The following is a 24205-nucleotide window of genomic DNA, read 5'->3' on the forward strand; positions in this document are numbered from 1 at the left end:
TGAGCGCCCAGAGACTGCCCCACTGTCCCCTCCTTAACGGAGCCTCGAGGGCGATCCCATTGGCCTGGACAGTTCTCCCAAGTCCCAGAGGCGTGCCCCAACCAATGCTGTCCACCCGACCCCCAGCCAGCCCACGCAGACATCAAGACCGGCTACCTGTCCATCATCATGGACCCCGGGGAGGTGCCCCTGGAGGAGCAGTGTGAATACCTCTCCTATGACGCCAGCCAGTGGGAGTTCCCCCGGGACCGGCTGCACCTCGGTGAGGCCCGCCCCCAGCGTGCCCCCTCCTGGTCCGACCCGGCAGAGCGGCCGGCTGGAGCCCTGGAACCCATCCCCGCTCAGAACTCAGGCCCGGAAGCCCCGCCTGGCCCACCTGGCTGACCTGTCCATCCGGGAGGCATCCCCAGGACCCCGCCAGGGCTCCCGGTTCCCAGGCCCCGGAGGTCACGGCCTGCTGCTCCGAGCGGGGTGGGCCCAGCACACCTGCTGCGAGAGGATGCAGGCCTTCCTGTCCGCCGCCCCTCTGCCGCTGCCCCAGCGCTCTCCAGGCTCTTCCTGTTTGGCAGGGGGCTCCCGACCTCCCCCCCCCCCCCCCCGCTCCTGGGCCTGCCTTCCTGCCCTCCACGCGGGCTGCCTTGCTGCCCACCCTTCTCCACCTCACCTTCGCGCAGCTCACCTGGAACCGGCTCCCTGCCCCCACAGGGCGAGTCCTGGGCCATGGCGCCTTCGGGAAGGTGGTGGAAGCCTCGGCTTTCGGGATCCACAAGGGCAGCAGCTGCGACACGGTGGCCGTGAAAATGCTGAAAGGTGTGAGGGGAGCGGCGGGGGGCGGGGGGCTGGTGATGAGCAGCCGCTCTGGGCGGGCTGGTAGCGATGTGGTTCGGGAAGAGAAACAGGCTCAGAGCCAGGGTCTCACACAGGTTCTGCAGGGAGTCCGTGGGCGTCAGAGCCAGGCCTGGGCTCAGGGCTGAGCAATCCTTCCTGCCTCGCGGTGGCTGGGTGGTGCTGGGGACCCTGCGCCCCCGCTGGCAGGAGCGCTAAAGGTCACTTAGCTCAGCGCAGGGACTGGGGCCCTGGCGGCGGACCTGGCACCAGGTCAAGACTCTGTGTCACCTCCAGAGGGCGCCACAGCTAGCGAGCACCGCGCCCTGATGTCGGAGCTCAAGATCCTAATCCACATCGGTAACCACCTCAACGTGGTCAACCTCCTGGGGGCGTGCACCAAGCCTAACGGTACGCGCTCGGGCGCCGGGGGTGGGGGTGGGGGGTAAGAGAGGCCCTCCGCGCCGGCGTCTGGGGTGCGAGGGGCCGGGAGGTCTGGGGGGCGGGAACTCTGCTGCAATGCTGGCCCTTCCATGCGCCCCCCCCCCCCGGTCCCCAACCCCGGCCCTGCCCGGCCCTGTCCCGCCAGGCCCTCTCATGGTGATCGTGGAGTTCTGCAAATATGGCAACCTCTCCAACTTTCTGCGCGCCAAGCGGGAGGCCTTCAGCCCCTACGCAGTAAGTGGGCGCTCTGCCGGGGCCAGACTTCCTCGGTGAGCCCGCGGGGTGCCGAGGTGGGCTGGGGGTGATGCCTCTGCCGCAGGGGGACTGGGGCTTCAGCCCTGCTGTGTGCGTCCGCAGGAGAAATCCCCGGAGCAGCGGAGGCGCTTCCAGGCCATGGTGGAGGGTGCCAGAGCCGACAGGAGGCGGAGGCCGGGGAGCAGTGACAGGGCCCTCCTGACGAGGCTCCTGATGGGCAAGGGCGAGGCGGGGCGGGCCACTCGGACCCAGGAAGGTACGGGCCTGGCTTCCTCGTGCCCCAAATGTGGCTGCACCAAGATACCTCATGACCGGGGGCTGTGGGACCAGCCGGCCGGGGCCTCCTCCAGGAACTTGGGTGGAAGAGGGCACATACATGGGAGAGCCTGTGATGGGTGTGCCTTAGGAAGGGGGGGGGGGAGGAGAGAGGGCATTTTATTTTATTTTATTTTTTAATATATTTTATTGATTTTTTACAGAGAGGAAGAGAGAGGGATAGAGAGTTAGAAACATCGATGAGAGAGAAACATCGATCAGCTGCCTCTTGCACACCCCCTACTGGGGATGTGCCCGCAACCAAGGTACATGCCCTTGACCGGAATTGAACCTGGGACCCTTGAGTCCGCAGGCCAACGCTCTATCCACTGAGCCAAACCGGTTTCGGCAAGAGAGAGGGCATTTTAGCTAGTGCCAGGGGCCTCAGAGGCCTGGCAAGAGATGCAGCAAGGGTTGGACGAACAAACACTCCCTTTGGGGTGGCGGGGAAGACGGGGATCATGGAGGGGACCCCCTTGAGCCCGCCTTGCTCCTCTGTGCAGCCGAGGACCTGTGGCTGAGCCCGCTGACCATGGAAGACCTTGTCTGCTACAGCTTCCAGGTGGCCCGGGGCATGGAGTTTCTGGCCTCCCGCAAGGTGACTGCCCGCAGGCCCTTCGGCGGGGAGGGCGCGGCCCCCAGCACGCCCTCGTGTGAGCAGCCCGCTCACCCACGTGGCCCCGGGGTGCAGGGCCTCTCCCGCTCGGCAGAGGAGGAGAGTGAGCCCCAGAGTGGGAATAGCTTCCCGAGGTCCCCGCTGGTCAGTGGCCGGGCTGGAGGTGGAGTCAGGCTGTCCCACAGCGTCACGAGCCCTCTGCACGGCCAGTCCCGGGGGCACAGGATCTGGTGGGAGGAGCAGGGCCACTGTGGCCGTGGCTGTGGCCGTGGCCGTGGCCGTGGCCCGGGCGCCCTGGCTGACACTCCTCCTCGGGCCCCCAGTGCATCCACAGAGACCTGGCTGCGCGGAACATCCTGCTGTCAGAGAGCGACGTGGTGAAGATCTGCGACTTCGGCCTGGCCCGCGACATCTACAAGGACCCGGACTACGTGCGCAAGGGCAGCGTGAGTGCAGGCCTGGGCCTCCCGCCGGGGGTGGGGAGACGCTGCTGTGCACGCGGGAGGCCTGAGGGCTGCAGAGACCCAGCGGCCGCCTGGGCACACGGGGCAGGGGAGTGGGGACGGGCTGAGGTCAGGGACCATGCTGCTCCCACAGGGCTCGGGCCGTGAGTTGGACGCTGACCCCTCTGCCTGCCGCGGGGCTCCCTGCACGGGTCCGTCCTGGAGCTGGACAGCCAGCCCGGGCAGCCGCAGGGGCCCATGGGGGATAGGGCGTGTGACTGGTTGGGGCACTCGGGGGCAGGCAGGCACCTGAGGGAGGACCCACGGCTGTTAAAGGTTTGCTCCAGAGGCAGGAAGAGGGCAGGAGGGAGGCAAGGGCCAGCTGGGTCCAGTCTGTGACAGGCCAGGGTGCACAGGCTTTTGTCTTCCACTCTGACTCACAGGCGTGTGGGGGCGAGGGGCAGGTGTGTGGGGGTGAGGGGCAGGCGTGTGGAGGTGAGGGGCAGGTGTGTGGAGGTGAGGGGCAGGCGTGTGGGGGTGAGGGGCAGGCGTGTGGAGGTGAGGGGCAGGCGTGTGGAGGTGAGGGGCAGGTGTGTGGAGGTGAGGGGCAGGCGTGTGGGGGTGAGGGGCAGGCGTGTGGAGGTGAGGGGCAGGTGTGTGGGGGCAGGTATATGGGATATGGTGAGGTGAGGGGCAGGTGTGTGGAGGCGAGGGGCAGGTGTGTGGAGGCGAGGGGCAGGTGTGTGGAGGTGAGGGGCAGGCGTGTGGAGGTGAGGGGCAGGTGTGTGGGGGCAGGTATATGGGATATGGTGAGGTGAGGGGCAGGCGTGTGGGGGTGAGGGGCAGGTGTGTGGGGGCAGGTATATGGGATATGGTGAGGTGAGGGGCAGGCATGTGGAGGTGAGGGGCAGGTGTGTGGAGGTGAGAGGCAGGTGTGTGGAGGTGAGAGGGAGGTGTGTAGAGGTGGGCAGGTGTGTGGAGGTGAGGGGCAGGTGTGTGGCAGGTGTGTGGAGGTGAGGGGCAGGTGTGTGGGGGCAGGTATATGGAATATGGTGAGGTGAGGGGCAGGTGTGTGGAGGTGAGGGCCAGGTGTGTGGGGGCAGGTATATGGGATATGGTGAGGTGAGGGGCAGGTGTGTGGAGGTGCGGGACAGGTGTGTGGAGGCGAGGGGCAGGTGTGTGGAGGCGAGGGGCAGGTGTGTGGAGGTGCGGGGCAGGCGTGTGGAGGTGCGGGGCAGGTGTGTGGAGGCGAGGGGCAGGCGTGTGGAGGTGGGTGTGGAGGCGAGGGGCAGGTGTGTGGAGGCGAGGGGCAGGTGTGTGGAGGTGCAGGGCAGGCATGTGGAGGTGCGGGGCAGGCATGTGGAGGTGAGGGGCAGGTGTGTGGAGGCGAGGGGCAGGTGTGTGGAGGCGAGGGGCAGGCGTGTGGAGGTGGGCAGGTGTGTGGAGGTGAGGGGCAGGTGTGTGGAGGCGAGGGGCAGGTGTGTGGAGGTGAGGGGCAGGTGTGTGGAGGTGAGGGGCAGGTGTGTGGAGGTGAGGGGCAGGTGTGTGGAGGTGAGGGGCAGGTGTGTGAGGCCATGGCCTCAGGGATCCCAGCTAGAGGTCATCAATGGGAGAGAGACCGGGTGGGACGCACCTGAGGAGCCACCGGGGGAAGGGTCAGGTGGCTCCAGGCTCCCAGGACAGGGACCAGGTGCGTGAGGAGGTGGGAGAGGAGGCCTGTGGGTACCCAGTTCCTCCAGAGGCTGGACGGAGGGGCTGGAGCGGAGGAGGGTGAAGACCTCCCGGGTGAGTGCGGGCCAAGAGGGGCCCCATGGACCCAGGACAGCGGCAGAGAGGCCTTCGGGGAGGCGCCAAGCACCTGCGGGGTGTACAGGGCGCAGGGCAAGTTGCAGGAGCCGTTTGAGCAAACACGGAGGGGCAGCCAGAAGCCCTCCTCGGGGCAAGGCCCCAGGGAGCAGGAGAGACCAGGGCCCGGAGGCGGCTGCCTGGGTGTGGCCCTCCCTCTCCCCCTCCCTGTGGCTCACGCCCCCTGTCTCCTGCAGGCCCGGCTGCCCCTGAAGTGGATGGCGCCCGAGAGCATCTTCGACAAGGTGTACACCACGCAGAGCGATGTGTGGTCCTTCGGGGTGCTGCTCTGGGAGATCTTCTCCCTGGGTGAGTGCCGGGCGGGGGCGGGGAGGGGGCAGGTGGGACCACAGGCTCCGGCCCCACCAGGCGCTGGTGCAGGCTGCGCAGCCCAGTCGGCCGTTCTGAGGCAGGAGTTTTGAGAAGCCTCTCCTCCCCCGCATGGTCCAGGAGGGAGGGGCATAGGGGGTCCTCCCCGTCCCCTCCCTGCTCCAGCCCTTCCCCACCTGCTGTGGGGGTGCTGCTCTTGCTTCAAGGGCTGGGAGAGGATGGCACTCACTCTGGGACACACCTACTTATGAAGCCCCACAGGGGAGCCTGGGCCCCACTGGGGCCAAGACCGCCCTGGCTAGTGTGGGGCAAGGCATGGCAGTGGGGAGGTGAGAGCATTGGAGGGCCTCTGTGAATGCCGTCACTAAGTAAGAGCAGGAGTGCCCTGGAAGCCTGGTGTGAGCTGGAGGGGCTGGAGGGGTGAAGGGGTGGGTGAGGCGGGTGGGCCTGGGAGGACAGCAGCCAGGGCCAGGGTCCCCGAATGTGGGAGGGGGCAGGGCCGGTCAATAGATGCAGCAGGAGAAGGAGAGGTGGCCCTTGCAGCTCCTTTGGGGCGTCTGGGCTGGGTGAGGCCTGGAGGGTCGGTCTGATGGGAGGGGGGCTGTGAGCGAGGGGGGAAGGGGCTGACTCCCGGCTGTGGCTTGCCCTGGGGGCAGAGGGCGGCCAAAGGCCCCTGGGACCCTGGTGATCTTGGAACTCTGTTTTCACTAGTGTTTGTCCCTAAAGCGTGATGCTTGCTGCAACCCTACTGGGCAGAGCACCCATGTGTATACTAATTAATTAATTTCCGAGAGGAAGGAAGAGGGAGAAATAGAAACATCAGTGATGAGAGAGAATCATGGATCGGCTGCCTCCTACTCACCCCACACTGGGGAGGGAGCCAGCAACCCGGGCATGTCCCTGACTGGGAATCTAACCATGACCTCAAGGTTCATAGGTCAGTGCTCAACCACTGAGCCACACCGGGTGCCACCGCCTATTTTAACCAGTTAAAGAACTGGCCCTGGGGGCGGGGAGCACCTTGCCCAGGCCCCTGCCAGGAGCTACAGGACAAGCACCCCAACATGGGGGTCAGGGCAGAGGCGATCTGGGAAGCTGGGCTGAGCAGCAATGGCCTGCTCCCCACCCACCCCCTCCCCGTTCCTGCTGTCAGGGGCCTCCCCTTACCCTGGGGTGCAGATCAACGAGGAATTCTGCCAGCGGCTGAAAGAGGGCACCCGGATGAGGGCCCCAGAGCTGGCCACTCCTGCCATGTGAGTCTGCGGGAGGGGGGCAGGGAAGGGGGCATGCAGGCGGCGGCCGGAGTAGGGAGGTGGTGCAGGCAGGGCGGGCGGAGACCTGCAGACAGAGTATCTCACTCCACCCCCCTCCCTCCTGAAGGCGGAGGGGGAGGGGACAGGCGGTGGGTGTGAGGGCGGAGGTGGGGGCTGGTGTGCTGGCACCGGGTGCGGCCCTCACACCCCGGGCTAGCAGCGCTTTCCCCGCAGACGCCGCATCATGCTGAGCTGCTGGTCTGGAGACCCCAAAGAGAGGCCGGCGTTCTCAGAGCTGGTGGAGATGCTGGGGGACCTGCTCCAGGGCGGGGGCCGGCAGGTGAGCCGCAGGGCCTTCAGGTGTGGTCAGAGCCTGCCGGGGCCTGGAGGAGCCCCTGCTCCGGAGAAGAGTGATGTGCCTCCCCCTCCCCTCACACCCCTGCGCCTGCTGCCACTCTGCCCTGCCCTTGCCTGTGGGTCGCTCCCCTGGGGAGCTCAGGGGCCTGGAGCCCTGAGCAGGGAGGCCTGCTGCCAGGGCCAGGCTCTGGGCACCCGGTTCTGCCTCTGGAAAGGGGAGGGAAGGCGGTGCTGTTCCTGAGGCACAGAGCAGGGGCGCCCATGGCTCCTTTAACCTCAGCCCAGAGCGAAGCCCTTCTCAGGTGGGGAACCCGCAGTCCTGAGTGCAGGGGCTGAGGGCGCCGAGGCCTGACCCCGGCCACCTCTCCCCTCCCTCCCACCTCTCCCCTCCCTGCCACCCCTCCCCTCCCCGCCACTTCTCCCCTCCCTGCCACCTCTCCCCCCCCCCCGCCACCTCTCCCCTCCCTCCCACCTCTCCCCTCCCTCCCACCTCTCCCCTCCCTCCCACCTCTCCCCTCCCTGCCACCTCTCCCCCCCCCGCCACCTCTCCCCTCCCTCCCACCTCTCCCCTCCCTGCCACCCCTCCCACCTCTCCCCTCCCTGCCACCCCTCCCCTCCCCGCCACTTCTCCCCTCCCTGCCACCCCTCCCCTCCCTGCCACCCCTCCCCTCCCTGCCACCCCTCCCCTCCCTCCCACCTCTCCCCTCCCTCCCACCTCTCCCCTCCCTGCCACCAGGAGGAGGAGGAGGACTGCCTGGCGCCCTGCAGCCTGAGCTCGGAGGAGGGCAGCTTGCAGGCGTCCACCACAGCCCTGCACGTCGCCGAGGCCACCGAGGAGGGCAGCTGGCCGAGCCTGCGCCCACACAGCCTGGCAGCCAGGTCAGCTGTCCCCCCGCCCCCACCCTGTCCAGGGGTCCCCCAGCAAGAAGAAGGCAGTTAGACGTGTATTTTATCCGCATCGGTCAGCGAGGGAAAAGCAAGCGACAGGACGTGGGAGCCACTCTGCCAGCTGGACCTGCAGGGATCCCGGTGGCAGAGCTGGTGCTGGTGGTGACGCCTGGCGGGGGGGGGAGGTGCGGGGCGTGGCCTTGTGACTTGGCTCCTCGCTGCGCCCCCTGGGCTTCTCTCTGCCCTCGTCTTCCCTACAGTCCTAGCCCCCTCCCAGCCCCCCCCCCCCCCAAGCTCAGTTGCCCGCCCGGGGAGCGGTGGCCAGGCCAGCTGCGCCTCGCAGGACGAGGAAAGGGAGGGGAGTGAGTCCAGGGGCCACTGGAGGGGCCCTGGGAGCAGGGTAGGCCACCACTAGCCAGAGTCCTGGAGTGAGAACGCAGCCTGGGTCCCAGAATTCCCGTCGGAGGCTGTTTACGCCCCACATTCCCGCTGGCGTGGCCGGGAGGGTGGGCGCTGGCTCCTGCCCCCCTGCCCTAGTGCAGATCACAGCCAGGCGGGACAGGAGCAGCCAGCCGGTTCTGGCCAGCTCCTTCCACCGACCCCTCCACCCCAGGACCGCCCCCTGCACAGGCCTCCCCAGCCCCCCACATGCAGCTGGGTGCACTCCTGCCCCCTCCCGCCTCCCAGCAGTGGCCTCAGGAGGTTAAGCCTCTCGCGGGGGATGGATGGGGGTGCCCAGGGGGAGCCCCAGCAGCACTCCAGGCCCAGGCCCAGGGCCCTTCCAGCAGGAGCGGGGGTGGGGGGTGGGGGGTGGGGGGGGTCGGGCCAGAGCTCCGGGATGGGGTGGGGTGGTTCTTCAGCACCAGCTCTGTTCTCCCACAGATATTACAACTGTGTGCCCCTCCCGGGGAGCCTGGCCAGAGGGACCCAGGGGTCCTCCAGGATGAAAACCTTCGAAGAATTTCCCATGACCCCAACGACCTACAAGGCCTCGGTGGTAAGCGGGAGGGGTGTGCACCCCAGCCCCGGGCCCGGGCTCCCTGCAGGAGGCAGGCGGCAGCCACCAGCTCAGGAGAGCCCTGCCCCCCGCCCCCCTCAAGGCCCAGGCTCCCTCAGCCGTCCCGCTGCTCCCTCCGCACTCACAGCCGCGCCCTCTCCCCCAGCAGCTGCAGGCCGTTCGCAGCCCTGTGGCTTCGGGGGCCTAGAGACGGGGGACTGAGCAGGCCTCCCCACAGCCTGCCGCCCTGTCCCAGCGGCTGAGAGGAGAGGACAGGCCCAGGACGCCTGCTTATCGCGTGGCTCACAGCCACAGTTCAGACCAGTCTGCTGAGAAGCGGGCGGCTCCCCGCCCTTCTCCTCCAGCTCACACCTCAGTGTCCGCTCCTCTCCGCGGCCGCCTCCGCCGTGACGGGGGCACCGGCGGCTCCACTCGCTGCCCCGCAGCCAGGCTCCTGCCGGCAGCCCAGTCACTGCCAGTCGGAGGCTCCCCAAGCGCAGGGGCCGGTGCCCAGGCTGAGAGGGGCCACCCCCAAGGAGGGGACACAGCTTAGAAGCACTTGCCCTGCCTGGGGTACACGAGCGAGCTGTCTCACTTCACCCCGGCCAGCCCCCAGCTTTGGGGTGCGGGGAGCTAATGGGCCCCTCGGGAAAGAAGCTGAGGTGTCAGGCGGCCTCAGTCTGGGCTGGGCTGACACGGGAACGCCTGACTGCGCACCTGCCGAGTCACTGACCTCCAGGCCGCCTGCCGACGAGGGGCCGGGACCCCGTGACTTACTCCTCAGGCCCCGAAGCCTCACTAAAGCAGCTCGTTTGCCCGTCACTCCTATGCCCTCCTCGCCACGTGGCTCGGAAGCCCGCCCTTTTGGCTTCTGTCACTCAAAATACATACGTGTGATTGAGTCTTCCTGCTTCATGTTGCCAACCCACTACGGTGGACTCGAACTTCATTTTTAAATCACAGCACCAGTCCAATCAGATCATCTGAGGGCGCTTCTTGGTGTTCGTTTGTTTGTTGTTTTCAAAGTTCCTAGGGTATTTGGCCTGTGTTACCGCACCTTTGGTAAAGTTTCTGCAGTCACACCTGCTAATCGAACATCTTCATACCCGTGAGACTCTGAAGAGACGTGGCATGGAGTCTTTTTATCCTTTAGAGTAAGGTGACCAGATCGTCCCGCTTTTGGCGGGACAGTCCCGATTTTTAACAGTTTGTCCCGCGTCCCACGGTGTTTTAAAAAAGTCCCTATTTTTGGAAAGAATAGGGACTTTTTTAAAACGCCGTGGGACGTGGGACAAATTGTTAAAAATCAGTTTTGTCCTGCCAAAAGTGGGATGATCTGGTCACCTTACTTTAGAGGCAGTCTTATTCGAAGGCTCATAGATAAAACCAGTCACTCTTCCCGTATAACCTCAGCATGTATGTTTACATCGTTGGCCATGGACTGGCCCCCGAGGCCCCGCAGCCAAACCTTTAGTTCTCGTCTCGCTTGTCTTCTGTCTCAGCGCACCTCCCCGAGCCCGCGGGCCCGTGTGTCCCCAGTGGAGGTGGCGGCCGGCCGTCTGCTGGGGAGCTCGTGGTTGCTCAGGCGCGGGGGCTCCAGAAAGTGCACTCCTTGGTGGGAGCGGGGTGGGGGGGCGCGGGGTGCAAGGTGAGGCTGATGTGGTAGTAAATGCTAAACCCCAGGAAGCAGAGGCAGCGGAGCCTCCCAGGTGAGCAAGGCCACCTTGGACGCGACGGGCTGTTTCCCGCCATCGAGCCATGCGTCATATTTCTTAATTTATGTAAGCGCTTAATTGCGCACGTGTGTGTGTGTGTGTGTGTGTGTGTGTGTGTGTGTGAATCCTCACCCAAGGATCCTTTCTCCATTGATTTTTAGAGAGCGTGGAAGGGAAGGGGTGGGACAGAGAGAGAGACATCGATGTGAGACACAGCAATTGGTTGCTTCCCACACATGCGCCACCTGGGGGCCGGGGATGGAGCCTGCAACCGAGATACGTGCCCTTGACTGGAATCGAACCTGCAGGCAGCCCTTCAGTCCATGGACTGAAGCTCTAACCACTGAACACCCGGCCAGGGCTGTGCTTGCTTGCTTTAAGGGCTCTTTCTATTCGGTTCTGAACAATGCACACCACGAGGCTGCATTCGGGGATCGAATTTGAGTTTCCTATCGCGACACATTAACTGTAAGACAAACAAGGCACAAAGCCAAACCCCACCTTCTGCCGGACACGCGGCCACACAACCAGGGCAGGAGGCCTGGGCTGCCCCAGGCGCTCCTCAGCCCTCAGCGTTAGCGCCAGGTCAGTCCCGAACCCGTGCCGGACGCAGCTCCTGCCTCAGCAGCCCGAGGTCCCACTTGCACCAGGACGGCACCTTCCTTTCCAACAACCGAGACCCAAACGGGAGTGGAATCACGCAGGAAAGCGACCCCAGGCTCACCTCCCCACCTCCCTCTGAAGCGCTGAAGGGGCCAGGGTTAGGCGGCCCCCCTCCGCTGTCCGGGGGGCCAGGCAGCCCTTCTGGTGGTCAGCGCCAAGCGGGAGTCTCCTGTGGAGCAGGTCCCGTCCACTGTCCACCGGGCCGCTGGCCCGCCTCCCCAGGCGTCCTCCAGGCGAAGGGAGTCCGTTAGGAGGGCGCCGTCTGCGTCGCCGTGTCTGTCACCGAATGCAAGGCTTCGCTGTGGGGTCGCTCTAGTCAGGAAGGACCGTGGTTGTCACGGGGAGTTTCATGTGCTTGCTGCAGGGAGACGGGGTCCACATCCAAGCCGGGTCCCGTGTGCCCCAGGGAAGCCTCGCATTGCCTAGGTACACGCCTTGGTCATTACGTGTCGACGTCTTCTTCGCAGTTGGCGACAGTTATCTGCTGAGTTCCTGTCAAGGTCATCCTGTTTACAGCTGGTCTGTAAAATACGCTGCTGCTTTGTAAAATTTAGCAAGAATAGCTTTTAAGCCCTGGCTGGTTTGGCTCAGTGGATAGAGCGTCGCCCTGAGGACTGAAAGGTCCTGGGTTCGATTCCCGTCAAGGGCACGTGCCCGGGTTGTGGGCTCGATCCCCAGTAGGGGCCGTGCAGGAGGCAGCCAATAGATGATTCTCATCATTGATGTTTCTATCTCTCTCCCTTCCTCTCTCTGAAATCAATGAAATATATTTTTTTAAAAAAAGAATAGCTTTTAATAAGAACTGTCCAGACCCGAGACCTTTGTCCTATCTAACGGCCTGGAATCATGCCTGGCTGCCTCTAGGTCCCCAGCAGGGGGCGCTGTAGCTTCGCTGCCTCCTGAGCACTGGCCAGGCATGGCCCCCGGGCCTCAGTTTCCCCTTCATGGCGGGGGTATGGCCCTCACCTGCACGCTTCAGGAGGTGTCGGGTGCCTGTTCCCTGCTCAGGGGACGGGTGTTAGGTTGGCAGCAGTGCGGGGCCGGCGGGTGGGCGCACAGCCTCGCTGTTCTCCGCACACAGGATAACCAGACGGACAGCGGGATGGTGCTGGCCTCCGAGGAGTTTGAGCAGCTGGAGAGCAGGCACCGGCAGGAAGGCGGGCTCAGGTAGGGCTTCCTGAACCTCCTCCCTGCCAGGGGCCCGGGAGGTAGGCTGGGCCTGCGTGTGCGTCACCCTCTTACCTGAGCCTGTCATGGCTCCCTGTGTGTGCAGGGCCATCTGCTCTGGGACTCTGGGCCTCTGTCACCAGCTTTCCCAAAGGAGCGCCCTTCCCCTCACCGTCCTGACCCAGCACACCCGGTTCCGGTCCCCACATCTCCTCCCTTTTGACACCCCCTCTTTGCAAAGCCGAGGACGATCACCATGCCCGGTGCTCAGACTGCGCAGCCAGGCAGGCCGCGCTGGGACTTGGCCGCGCAATGGTGGCTGCGTGCTCCCGTGTAGGGGCAGGACGTGGAGACGGGCAGGGGTGTGTTTGCAGTTAGAACAGACGGGGCTTCCGGATGGGTTGGATGAGGGCGAGAGGAAGGGAGGAAGGAGGGTGACGGCCCGCTGTGTGAGCCCTGGGGCCAGTGCGGGTGCCATTTACGAAGATGGCCAGACTGGAGAGAAGCCGGTTTGCGGGATTGAAGCTGGCATCCCCCGTGGTCCCACCCCCAGGCTCGGGACGGGGGGCACTGGTGCTGGCCACGTCACATCAGTCTGGTTTGCTGTTTAAGGGGAGCGGTGTGCATTTCCATCGGCTTGGCACGCACTTAAGTTGACTCGGTCAGGTGTGTCTTTGCTGATTCCAGTCAGACCTGCCCCGGTCCGGTCCCTCCGTCCCTCATTTCCTGCTCACGCCACCTCCCTGTCTCAGCAGCTGTAAAGGACCCGGCTGGAGCGCCGAGGGGACCAGGCCACACCCTGAACCCCAGGGGCGGCGGCGGCGGCCTGACCGGGGGCCGCAGGGAGGCCAGGTGTTCTACAACAGCGAGTACGGGGAGCTGGCCGGGCCCCGCGGCGAGGACGACTGCGCCCCATTGACCCGCGCGCCCTTCTTCGCAGACAGCAGCTACTGAGGCGGCTCTGGCAAGGCCCACCGCCCTGGGCGCCCGCCGGCGGCCGTGCCTGGCGGGGCAGGCAGAGGGCTGGAGCTCAGGCTGGGAACGCATCTCCTTTGGTTCGGCCAGGCGGCGTTTCCTCCACCCTGTCAACCCCTCCCTAGCCATGAAGAGCAACACCCAGGCTCCCGGGCTCCCCGAACTCCATCACCACCCCTGCCCAGGACTTCCCCGTGGCCCCCTAGGGCCCTTCTCCCTTCAGATCAGATTCCATTTAGCTCACATCCCCACGGCCCAGCCGGGGCCAGGCACTCCCAGGGGGATGTCCCTTTGCTGGCCGCCTCCCACGACGGTGGGGGGTAGCGTGATCCCCATTTTCTGATGAGGAACTGGAGGGCCTGACAGTCACAGGTGATGCAGGTGGAGCCAGGCGTGGGCTGCAGCCTCCCAGCCCCTCCTCACTCGCTGCTCCTCCGCAGCCCCGCCCCAGGGAAGGGCTGAGGGGAGGATGCCAGACCCCCATCCCAAAGCACAGAGAGGAATGTGGCGTCGGGGAGCTCCACCCTGAGCCCAGCCAGCCACCCCCTCGGGCAGCTATCCCTGCTGTGGGCCCCTCACAGTGCACCCTCCCCGGGGGTGGGACCGATTCTGCAGATCTTCATTAGAACTTCAGAAACTGAGCTGCTATGAAGAATTTACTTTTCAAAACCGCAGTCTGAAGGGAGCAAGTTCCCTCTGAGTCTAGAGGGTCCTTGCCCCTGGTCCCCAGTGGGCGCCGCCTCAGCAGACGCAGCCACAGCCTCTTCTGGAGAAGGGGCTGGCCCCCTGCCTGGCCCCATTGAGAAAACGGGGTTCTCCCCTCTGGGACCTGGTCTGCCACAAGGCACCTGCCAAGCTGTGACGGTCCTTCCGAGCAGCGAACCCCGGGATTCCACAGGAAGGCGTCCAGGCTGGCCCAGGGGACCACCCAGCGCTGCTCCAGGCCACCAGGCCACCGGGGATGTTCTGTGGCCTCAGGGGGCCCGTCTTCTACCGCCTGGTCTCTGCCTGACGTCGGCGCCCTGACAGTTCAAGCTCTGTCGTCACCAGGGAGCAGCCAGGACCCCTGGAGGCTGGAGCCAATCTGCTCAGACCCCCATCCCAGCTCACACTGCCCAGCCACCCCCCCCTCAGAGGAGAAAGACCCTCCTCCCAGTTAGCACCAGCGACACACACACACACACACACACACACACACACACACACGCGAGACGCTTGCAGGACAGGCGACCGTGCAGCGAGCAGGGCCTTGCCCACAGACACCCTCCCCCACCCCACTGTGTATCGTTCCTTGAGGACACCTACACGTGTGACATCTTCGCTGTCCCCACCGGACCTGCTTCTTGGATGTCACCTGACTGTGAGGCCTGGTCTCACGTGTACCTGGTAGCGGGGCCCAGAGGCTGTTAGCGGAGCCACAGGTGGTGCAGGTGCAGAGCCTGTCCTGGCAGCCCGGGCCCCCTCCCCCGTCACCGCCGCACACACACACACACATGTCCTGGGAAGATCACCTCCCACGCCCTGTGCACCACGTGCTCCGAAAAGATCTGAGCTATTTAACAAAAGATAATAATAAATGTGATGCCAGTCTGAGTTACAGTGAATGGGCTCTCAGCTCAGGCGCAGCTCTCTCTGAAGGTCTGACTCAAGGGCTCCTCCCCTCGATGGTCAGCCTCTCCAGGCCGAAGGGCGGCTGAGGCAGCTGAGCCTGGACACCCTCTCCCCGAAGCTACCAGCAGAGGGCGCCAGGGAGGCAGCAGGACCCCAGGGATCACCCCGCCTGGGTTGGGCGGGCTACAAAGGCGCTCCCTTTTCTACTTTACATCTAAAGTGACAGGGAACTTTGTGGCCAGTGGGTGTGGGGGCGTGGCCCAGACTGGGTCACTGCTACCGGGTCCCCACGTGAAGCAGGAGCCTGTGATCGCTCGGGATGCCCAGAGGGGGGGCAGCGCAAGCCCGGCTCGCCTCCCCGTCCGAGTGCCCGCTGGACTCTGAGGTCAGCGTCTGAGCTGGGACCCCAGTTCCAGCCCCCACCCAGGAGTGAGCGCCAGCCAGCACGGTGGCAGGGCTGCTAGTGGCCCTGCAGGGGGTGTCCGTGCAACACCCCTGGGAAGGGCTGACCCAGCAGCAGCCCGAGGGGCTCAGGAGGGAAGGCCAACAATGACCCCTCCACGCAGGGGCCACGTAGGAGGGCTGTCAGCACAGTCCTGTGGGCACCTCACTGGGGGAGCAGAAGAGCCCAGCAGATCGGGAGCCAAAGGCCACCCTGCGGGCCAGGCCCCGTGCCTGCCCCACCCAGGCCTCTTCCTCTCCTCCGGGCCCAAGGGCCCACTGGGTGCCTGCACCCCACCCACCACCCAGCGGTGTGGAGTCCGCTGTTCAAGCCTCATTTTTTAAAAAAAATATATTTTATTGATCTTTTACAGAGAGGAAGGGAGAGGGATAGAGAGCTAGAAACATCAATCAGCTGCCTCTTGCACATCTCCTAATGGGGATGTGCCCGCAACCAAGGTACATGCCCTTGACTGGAATCGAACCTGGGACTTTTCAGTCCGCAGGCCGATGCTCTATCCACTGAGCCAAACCAGTTAGGGCCAAGCCTCATTTTCAACTCTGGTGGGAAGAGGTGGTGGGTTTGTGGTTCTGACTTCCATAATAAATCTAAATGTGAATACAGAAAAGAGCATCCTCCCACTGGGTTTGGACGGTTTAACTCTACAATATTATTGGCTGAATTCAGCCGCTTTCCCTGAATGAGTGCCTGTCTTGGTGTTTTTCTGTTCCTCTCTTATCTTGACAAGGAAATGCGGGGATTTAATTTTTGGCCACTCTGACACATTCATAGGCAAACCACATCCGCCTTGCTGCCTGTCACCCACGTGTGATGGACAGCCCACTGCCGCGCCTGGGTCAGGAGGAGCCGTGCTCACACTTGTGGGCTCCTCTGGTCCTTGAGCTGATGCTCAGGGCGGCAGCCAGTGTGGCCAGGTCCCGGCCCTGCCTCCCTCCCAGAGCCCAGGGACTCGCTGGGAAAGAGCGCTCAGCTGGCAGGAGCAGGGGCCACGAGGGACACACCACGGAGCAGCAGTGTCTCATCTTGAGGTCCCTTGGCCCTTCCTCCCTGCTAGGAATCTTCTCCTTTCCTCTCCTCCTCGCAGGCCTCAGCTCTTCAGGGGGGCCCACCCACACACCCCTCTTTCCTCCTCTCCCTCTTTTGACAGAGAGCCGTGAATCGAGTCCTTCAGAAGAGGCCAAAGGCACACTTAGTGTCCCTGGGCGCCGCTTATTCCATCCTGACCTTGCACTGCCCTTGGGCATCGGGCAGAGCTCCTGGGCCCTGCTCTGAGCTGCACGTGGTGTCCGGGGACGTGGCAGTCACTGTCCGCCACGGAGCCAGGCACAGTCCCTGCTGCGAGGAGGGAGACGTGATGGAGCTCTCCCCAGGAAGAAGGTTAGCTGCAAAGGCCCGCTCAGAAGGAAGGAGGGGCCGGAGGGGGGGGTGTGTGAGAAGGAGATGTTGGCAGGGGACCGTCCTTCAGGGCCTGGAAGCCCAACATTAGGAGTTGGATTTCTCCTTTAAGACCAGAGGGAAGTTTTGGGACAGGGTGCTGTGCTTGGACTTACATTTGTGCTCAGAGAAGCACGAATCTTGAAGGAACAGAGCGGGGCCTGACGAGGCCTGGGCGGGAGAGCCGGCACACCAGCTGCTCTGAGGAGCAGCGGAGGCGGCTGCGGGAGACATGGGAGAGCAAGAGGGGCTTGTTGTGAGCTGGGCCCTTATCCGGGTTGGATATGCCAGAAAAAAACCTTTTCCTCCGTGGACTATGGCGGTCCCCCAGCACAAACACTGCCCCCTCCAGGCCACTCCTCCTCAGCAGGTCCAGGCCAACTCTTGAGGCTGAGTACTCAGCCCCTATAATAGGCCCCAAGGAGTCCAAGGGCCTGGCCGGCACCCACGTCACAGGGCCTCTCCCCCAGAGGGTTCAGAGGGGGCTGCAGCATCACCAACAAGGTGGTCTCCCCTCAGGACCACTGGCCAGGCCCCTGAGCTGAGCTGCAGGACAGAGAGCATGGGCCCGCTGGGCTCTGGGGCTGTGAGGAGGATGTGGCACCTGCGGCAGGGTCACCCTGGGCTAGGCATGCCCTTCGGGGCCTCATTTTCGTGTCTGTGAGTTGCCATCTTGCAGAGCTTTGGTGCTGACATAACAGTTGAAATGCCCCTAGTAGTGACCACACTGAGGAAGAAGGCCTGACCCCACTGTCATGTCCTTCGAAAGCAACATTTAAGTTAACTGGGAAAGACACTCTCCACAGTGGCATCTGACAAGACCCTCTCTTCCATCAACTCACCTATCATCTCATGCATCTACTCATCCATCCACCCATCCATCCATCCATCCATCCATCCATCCATCCATCCATTCACCCATCCATCCACCCACCCATCCATCAATCCATCCATCCATCCATCCATCCATCCATCCATCCATCCATCCACCAACCCATCCATCCATCCATCCATCCATCCATCCATCCATCCACTCATCCATCCATCCATCCATCCATCCATCCATCCATCCATCCACTCATCCATTCATCCATCTATCCATCCATCCACCCACCCATCCATCAATCCATCCATCCATCCACCAACCCATCCATCCATCCATCCATCCATCCATCCATCCATCCATCCATCCACACATCCATCTATCCATCCATCCATCCATCCATCCATCCATCCATCCATCCATCCACTCATCCATCTACCCACCCATCCATCAATCCATCCATCCATCCATCCATCCATCCATCCATCCATCCATCCATCCACTCATCCATCCATTAACTCATTCATCCATCCATTCATCCATCCACCCACTCATCCATCCATACACTCATTCATCCATACACTCATCCATACATATACTCATCCATCCATCCACTCATCCATCCATCCATCCATCCATCCATCCATCCATCCATCCACTCATCCATCCATCCATCCATCCATCCATCCATCCATCCATCCATCCACTCATCCATCTACCCACCCATCCATCAATCCATCCATCCATCCATCCATCCATCCATCCATCCATCCATCCATCCACTCATCCATCTACCCATCCATCCATCCATCCATCCATCCATCCATCCATTTATCCATCCACTCATCCATCCATTAACTCATTCATCCATCCATTCATCCATCCACCCACTCATCCATCCATACACTCATTCATCCATACACTCATCCATACATATACTCATCCATCCATCCACTCATCCATCCATCCATCCATCCATTTATCCATCCATCCATCCATCCATCCACTCATCCATTCATCCACTCATCCATCCATCCATCCATCCACTCATCCATCCATCCATCCATCCACTCATCCATCCATACACTCATCCATCCATCCATCCATCCATCCATCCATCCATCCATCCATCCACTCATACATCCACTTAGCCATCCATTTCCCCATCTACAGACACCCACCCACACAAACGTCCTGCAACCATTGAAGATAGGAATGGAGGCATTCTCTGCTAATGTAGGGCCTTCAGTGAAGACAACAGGTGGAGGAGGTGGGAAGCATGTTTTTAGGATTTGGGTCAGAGGGATGGTAATAGGGGAAAATGCTTTCCTTAGATGAGACCCAACTGGGGAGTTCTGGAAGTCAGGGGCACGCTCTGTGTTCTCCAGTCACTTAGGACTACTGGCTGCAGCATCGCTGCAGGGCGAGGAAGTCATCCTGTCCCGGACCTTGTGGGGCACCTGTGCCTCAGAGCCAGCATTTGCAGGGAGACAGAATCCCCTTCACTTTCCCACAAGAGCTGGAAGTGGCAAAGTTTGCCATAAGCCACATGAGGGAGTGGGATATACTGAGGGGCCACTCCAAGGGCTGAGGGAGGAACTCAGAGCGCCCGGGAAGTGAGAGCTGAGGGATTTGGAAGGCGATGGGGCAGCATCTGTGAAGGTCAGTTAGCCAGGCACTGCTCTGGGACCCTGCCGCTGGGTAGGCAAGCGTGGTCCCCTTAGGAGGAGGCAGCTCTTCCTCCCAAGAATCAAGGGCCCAGCCCTTTTGGGCACAGCCGGGTGTCACGGTCCCTTCCATGGCCCCTGGACGATGGAAGTAACAGAGGGATTGCTGTTAAGTCCTTGGGTTAATTGTGTGAGTCAGCTTTGAAGAGGGCTCGCTTTGGGGTGGCGATGAGTACATCTGTGTGGGTGGGCCACGGTCTGGAGTCTGGCGGGTGGTTGCTTCCAGCCCCTGTGCCTTCCAGTCCCGAGGGGCACCAGGCCTGAGAAGAGACCCCGAGGACTTGGGCAGGTCACTGATGGTCTCTGAGCGGTTTTTTCTGACTGGGAATCCAATTCTATTTAGGGGCCCACGACTGAAGGTGGTGGGGCCCCACTCGAGCCCAGGCTGACACATGCCATGGCTGTGTGGTCAGCACAGCCACTTAGAGTTGGGGGACCCGGTGAAACCTCCTGGAGGTCCCGGGGGACAGCAGCTTGTTCCCCTGAGCCCAAATCCGTGTCTGAGGTTTGGCACCGCCGGCTGCCAGCTTGTAACCCTGGGGAAGTGAGCTCTCTGAAAAGTTCAGTCTTTGCTGAACTTAATGCACGCAGGCCAGCTCTTCCATCACTTTCCCCGGAGCCCACACAGCTGCCCTTGCCCCTCCCCGAGGTAGCGCCCTGCACAGGGAAGGGGCAGGAGGAAGTGCTCAATGAAACCAGATCAATATTGACCCAAGTGAAGGCGCCCACAGAGGCAGGAAGAGGACACGCTGGTGACACTGCCCAGAGCCCCAGGGCCCAGGGGGCCGAGCTATGAGGAAGAGGAAGGAGCTGAGGTGGGTGCTGGCAGATTCCTGGAGTGACCCCTGGGCAGGACACCCAGCCCTGCCCCTGGCCTGCTCCTCTTAAAGCCACTTCAAGGCTCCACTGAGGTGGCTCCATCTCAGCTCCCACAAGAGCCCTGGGTGCGCCCATGTGCCCACCTGCCCTCATGGCGATGACTCACAGGAGGAGAGAAGGGATCTCCTGTGGCTGGTGTGGTGCTCGCCCAGAAGGCCTTCCCTGGAGGGTGGCCCTGTGGCCGGGGGTCTCCAAGATCAGGCTATTGGAGGGGCTCCCTTAAGGCTGCCCACCCTGCCCACCGCCCATGGACAGGGTGCGGTAATCTGCGTGTGCGCCGGCCCCAGAGATGGAACTGGGAGCAGTTCACACTTGGACGCCACAGACAATCTAAGCCCAAGGTCAGCACGCTGCACAGGGCTGGCCAAACCAGCCCCTCACCTCTGAGCGGACACTGCACGCCCGTGGATTCGCATGGAAACGCTAAAGGTGCACATCCAGGGTTCCCCAGAGGACTTTGATGATGGGCAGGAACCAAGGCGATAGCGGGACGGGGGCTCCCACTGCCCACAGGCGGCCACATCCTCACCATCAGGTGGGGCTGGGTCCCAGGCTGCTCCGGGTCGCCTAATAACTCCCTTAGCCCCCGGGGCTCGGGGGCCCTGATCTGGCCTGACAAAAGGAGAATGAGAGGAGACCAAGGGAGCCCCCAGGACCTCCGCTATGTGTGGTGGCCCGGCAGGCAGGCAGGGTCTGCTGGCCTTGCGGCCTGTGTCACCCTCTGCAGGCGTTTGCTGACGTCAGAGCCACAAGGGATGCCCAGGCAGAGGCGGCTGACCGGGCCCTCGGCTCCTGGTCCCCTCCAACCTCTGTAGGCCTGAGTGCCTGGCTCCCGGGGCCTGGTGAGCCCCGTGGTCCTTCCTAGCCCTGGGGCCACCAACGTCCTTGTCTACCTCCGGCACCTCATTCCCGGAGGAGCAGGCCTGGTGCCAATGTTTGTTTTGGCACAAAGGATGCCCTGCAAACATTGCCCAGGACAGGCTGACTGTGAGGTCTGAAGGAGGGGTGCCTCAAGTCCCCCAGCCTCTCCCAGCAGGAGGAGGTGTGCAGGAGCCGGCTCAGGGTGCCCAGGCGGGTGCTGGTGGCAAGTGCCCATCTCTGTACCTTCCCCTCTTGTCAGCTGCATCTGACATCCGTCTGCTGGCCGGAAGGGGAGGAAGCTGCGCAGCGCTTGGAGGTGTGCTGGGCTTAGGAGCACCCACAGCCACCCAGGACTTAATTCCTGAACCTTTGAATGTCACTTTATAAGGAAAGAGTCTTGGCAGACGTAATGAAGTTAGTTATTTTGAGATGAGATTATATCCTAGATTATGTAGTGAGCCCGGAATGCAATCACATGTAATCATAGAGAGAGGCTGGGAGAGATATCAGAGAGAGAGAGAGAGAGAGAGAGAGAGAGAGAGAGAGAAGGCCATGTGACCAGAGGCAGAAGTTGGAGTGATGTAGCCACAAGCCAAGGAATGCTGGCCGTCACCAGAAGCTGAGAGAGGCCATAGAGCCTCTGGAGGGAGCACAATCCTGACACTGCCTTGATTCTGGCTCAGTGATACTGGATTTCAGGCCTCTAGGCCTGTGAGCAAATAAATGTGTGTTGTTTTCAGCCACCAAGTATGTGGTGAGTTGTCAATCGCCTCAGGAAACTAATACACAGATGTCCCCTGGCCCACCAGGCCGCCGGGCTCAGGCTGGACCCGCAGCTGCCCCACCGCCCTGCTGCAGGCGGCTCCCCAGGGCTGGTGCGGAGATCCGGGCAGGTGAAGGGTGGGGCCAGCCTGAGTGCGCCCTGCTTGACCATTAGCTCAGGAACCAGAGGCAAGTCCCTTGGTCTCCTTGGTGGAGAGATGGAGACACAATGAGACACACTTTGCTGTGTAACTGGGCATGTACCTTTGGAATTAGAAATCTTGGGATGCTACCACCACTGTGTAGGCTCATGGGAAGCCAGGGACAGGTCCGCTCCAACCACTGTAGGCCAGAGTGGGGGTGGGGTGTTACCGATGAAGAGGGCCAGGAAGGGGCAGGGGGACCACCGAGAGCTTGTGCCCAGCCAGCCAGCGCTGCCTCCGCCTCCTCCTGCCTCGGCTCCACTCCGGCCTGCCTGAAGCCAGCGTCCTCTCGCCTGTCTGCGCGGCGGAAGGTCCCCGGGGTGGCTCCCAACACCACCTACGTGATCACCTGGGCCAAGGACCCAGTGACCCAGGGGTTCACGCCAGGCAGTGCTGGCTCAGGAGGAGAGCCGTCCCCACACCAGATGCTCATTGAAGGAAGTGTGACTCCGGCCCCCACATGGAATGGCAGTCTGACCTCAGGCCCCCTGGGGAGCCCCGGACAAGCGCAGGCCCCCGGGGTCGGGTTCTTCAGCGGCAGCTGCATCTGAGGGGTAGGGCCGCGCTGGAACCGCCCAGGCTTCTCCCACCTCCCACCGGCGGAGCCACGCCAGCTCTTGCGAGACCCCGTCCCCAAGTTTCAAGGGGATAAGACGACAAACGAAAACATCCTGGCACCAATCCCCCGCCCCCGCCCCCCCCACACACACTTAGGAGACTTGGCTGACAGTTCTCAGCTGTCACACAGCCTCTCCTCAGGGCACCCTCCCACCCAGGCAGAGGCGGCTTTGCCGGAGGGCCGGTGCCGGGGCCACCACAGCCGCGTGCTGGCCTGTGGACACTGGGAGACGTGTGCTGACACAGGCCGGGGAAGGGGCAGACACGGGGTCTCCTGGGGTTTAATCTGGAAGAAGCCGCTCAGCTGTGTCCACCTTGTGCTGCTGCCCCTCCCCCACTGTAAGGAGCCCCCAGACCGCCGCGGGCCCTGAGAGCCCCCCGCCCGGGGAGAGGCAGCGCAGCAGGGGCCTGGCCGGAGCGGCGTCCTTCAGCAAGCGCCCGCTGAGAGGATGAGGTTCGGGCATCAGGGGTGCGGCCACCGGGCAGCCCCCTCTTAATAAGCACACGTGTAATGCACGCCCCCCACACCACACCGCCCAGGGAGAATGTACGAGTGGAGAACCATGCATGCACACGTGTAGCACAGCTGCTAATAAGCCGCACATACCTGCAGGCAGAGCAGGGAGCCCCGCAGAGGGGAGCGTGGCCTCAGGGCCTCAGGTGCTGGAGACCCGGGCAACCCAGCTGGGGTATCCAGGGCTCCCTGAAAAGCCGCATCCCCGGCGAGCCTGTGTCACGGGCTGTGTGTGTGGCGTGTCCTGCAGATGAGCTGTGTGAGCCTGTGTCACGGGCTGAGTGTTTGGCGTGTCCTGCAGATGAGATGTGTGAACGTGTGTGTTTGGCGTGTCCTGCAGATGAGATGTGTGAGCCTGTGTCATGGGCTGTGTATTTGGCGTGTCCTGCAGATGAGCTGTGTGAACGTGTGTGTTTGGCGTGTCCTGCAGATGAGATGTGTGAGCCTGTGTCACGGGCTGAGTGTGTTTGGCGTGTCCTGCAGATGAGCTGTGTGAGCCTGTGTCACGGGCTGAGTGTGTTTGGTGTGTCCTGCAGATGAGATGTGTGTGCCTGTGTCACGGGCTGTGTGTTTGGCGTGTCCTGCAGATGAGCTGTGTGAACCTGTGTCACGGGCTGAGTGTGTTTGGCGTGTCCTGCAGATGAGCTGTGTGAACGTGTGTGTTTGGCGTGTCCTGCAGATGAGATGTGTGAGCCTGTGTCACGGGCTGTGTGTTTGGTGTGTCCTGCAGATGAGATGTGTGTGCCTGTGTCACGGGCTGTGTGTTTGGCGTGTCCTGCAGATGAGCTGTGTGAACCTGTGTCACGGGCTGAGTGTGTTTGGCGTGTCCTGCAGATGAGCTGTGTGAACGTGTGTGTTTGGCGTGTCCTGCAGATGAGATGTGTGAGCCTGTGTCACGGGCTGAGTGTGTTTGGCGTGTCCTGCAGATGAGATGTGTGTGCCTGTGTCACGGGCTATGTGTTTGGCGTGTCCTGCAGATGAGCTGTGTGAACCTGTGTGTTTGGCGTGTCCTGCAGATGAGCTGTGTGAGCCTGTGTCACGGGCTGAGTGTGTTTGGCGTGTCCTGCAGATGAGCTGTGTGAGCCTGTGTCACGGGCTGAGTGTGTTTGGCGTGTCCTGCAGATGAGCTGTGTGAACGTGTGTGTTTGGCGTGTCCTGCAGATGAGCTGTGTGAAACTGTGTGTTTGGCGTGTCCTGCAGATGAGCTGTGTGAGCCTGTGTC

At 62.7% G+C, this 24205-nt stretch overlaps 1 protein-coding gene and 1 pseudogene across 8 annotated transcripts in view; one reads left to right on the forward strand and one right to left on the reverse strand.

The window, feature by feature from the left end:
• FLT4 (fms related receptor tyrosine kinase 4) overlaps window positions 1-14670 on the forward strand; it is a 42151-nt gene extending 27481 nt beyond the window's left edge. For 4 of the 7 annotated variants that reach the window (XM_079772755.1, XM_079772757.1, XM_079772756.1 and 1 more), the window contains exons 17-30: window positions 127-262; window positions 706-810; window positions 1123-1236; window positions 1415-1503; window positions 1627-1780; window positions 2343-2437; window positions 2779-2901; window positions 4941-5052; window positions 6227-6326; window positions 6561-6666; window positions 7420-7562; window positions 8454-8568; window positions 12028-12113; window positions 12866-14670. In XM_079772755.1, the coding sequence (XP_079628881.1) occupies window positions 127-262; window positions 706-810; window positions 1123-1236; window positions 1415-1503; window positions 1627-1780; window positions 2343-2437; window positions 2779-2901; window positions 4941-5052; window positions 6227-6326; window positions 6561-6666; window positions 7420-7562; window positions 8454-8568; window positions 12028-12113; window positions 12866-13067 (1680 nt within the window). In that variant the 3' untranslated portion in view covers window positions 13068-14670. The remainder of the gene's footprint in view (window positions 1-126; window positions 263-705; window positions 811-1122; window positions 1237-1414; window positions 1504-1626; window positions 1781-2342; window positions 2438-2778; window positions 2902-4940; window positions 5053-6226; window positions 6327-6560; window positions 6667-7419; window positions 7563-8453; window positions 8569-12027; window positions 12114-12865) is intronic. The other 3 variants (XM_079772758.1, XM_079772759.1, XM_079772761.1) reach the window with 1 other exon arrangement.
• LOC307100408 (glyceraldehyde-3-phosphate dehydrogenase-like) overlaps window positions 1-24205 on the reverse strand; it is a 1087365-nt pseudogene that overhangs the window by 185194 nt on the left and 877966 nt on the right. The window lies entirely within an intron of this gene.

Source organism: Cnephaeus nilssonii (genome assembly GCF_951640355.1).
Source record: "Cnephaeus nilssonii genome assembly, chromosome: 5".
NCBI classification, from domain to species: domain Eukaryota; kingdom Metazoa; phylum Chordata; class Mammalia; order Chiroptera; family Vespertilionidae; genus Cnephaeus; species Cnephaeus nilssonii.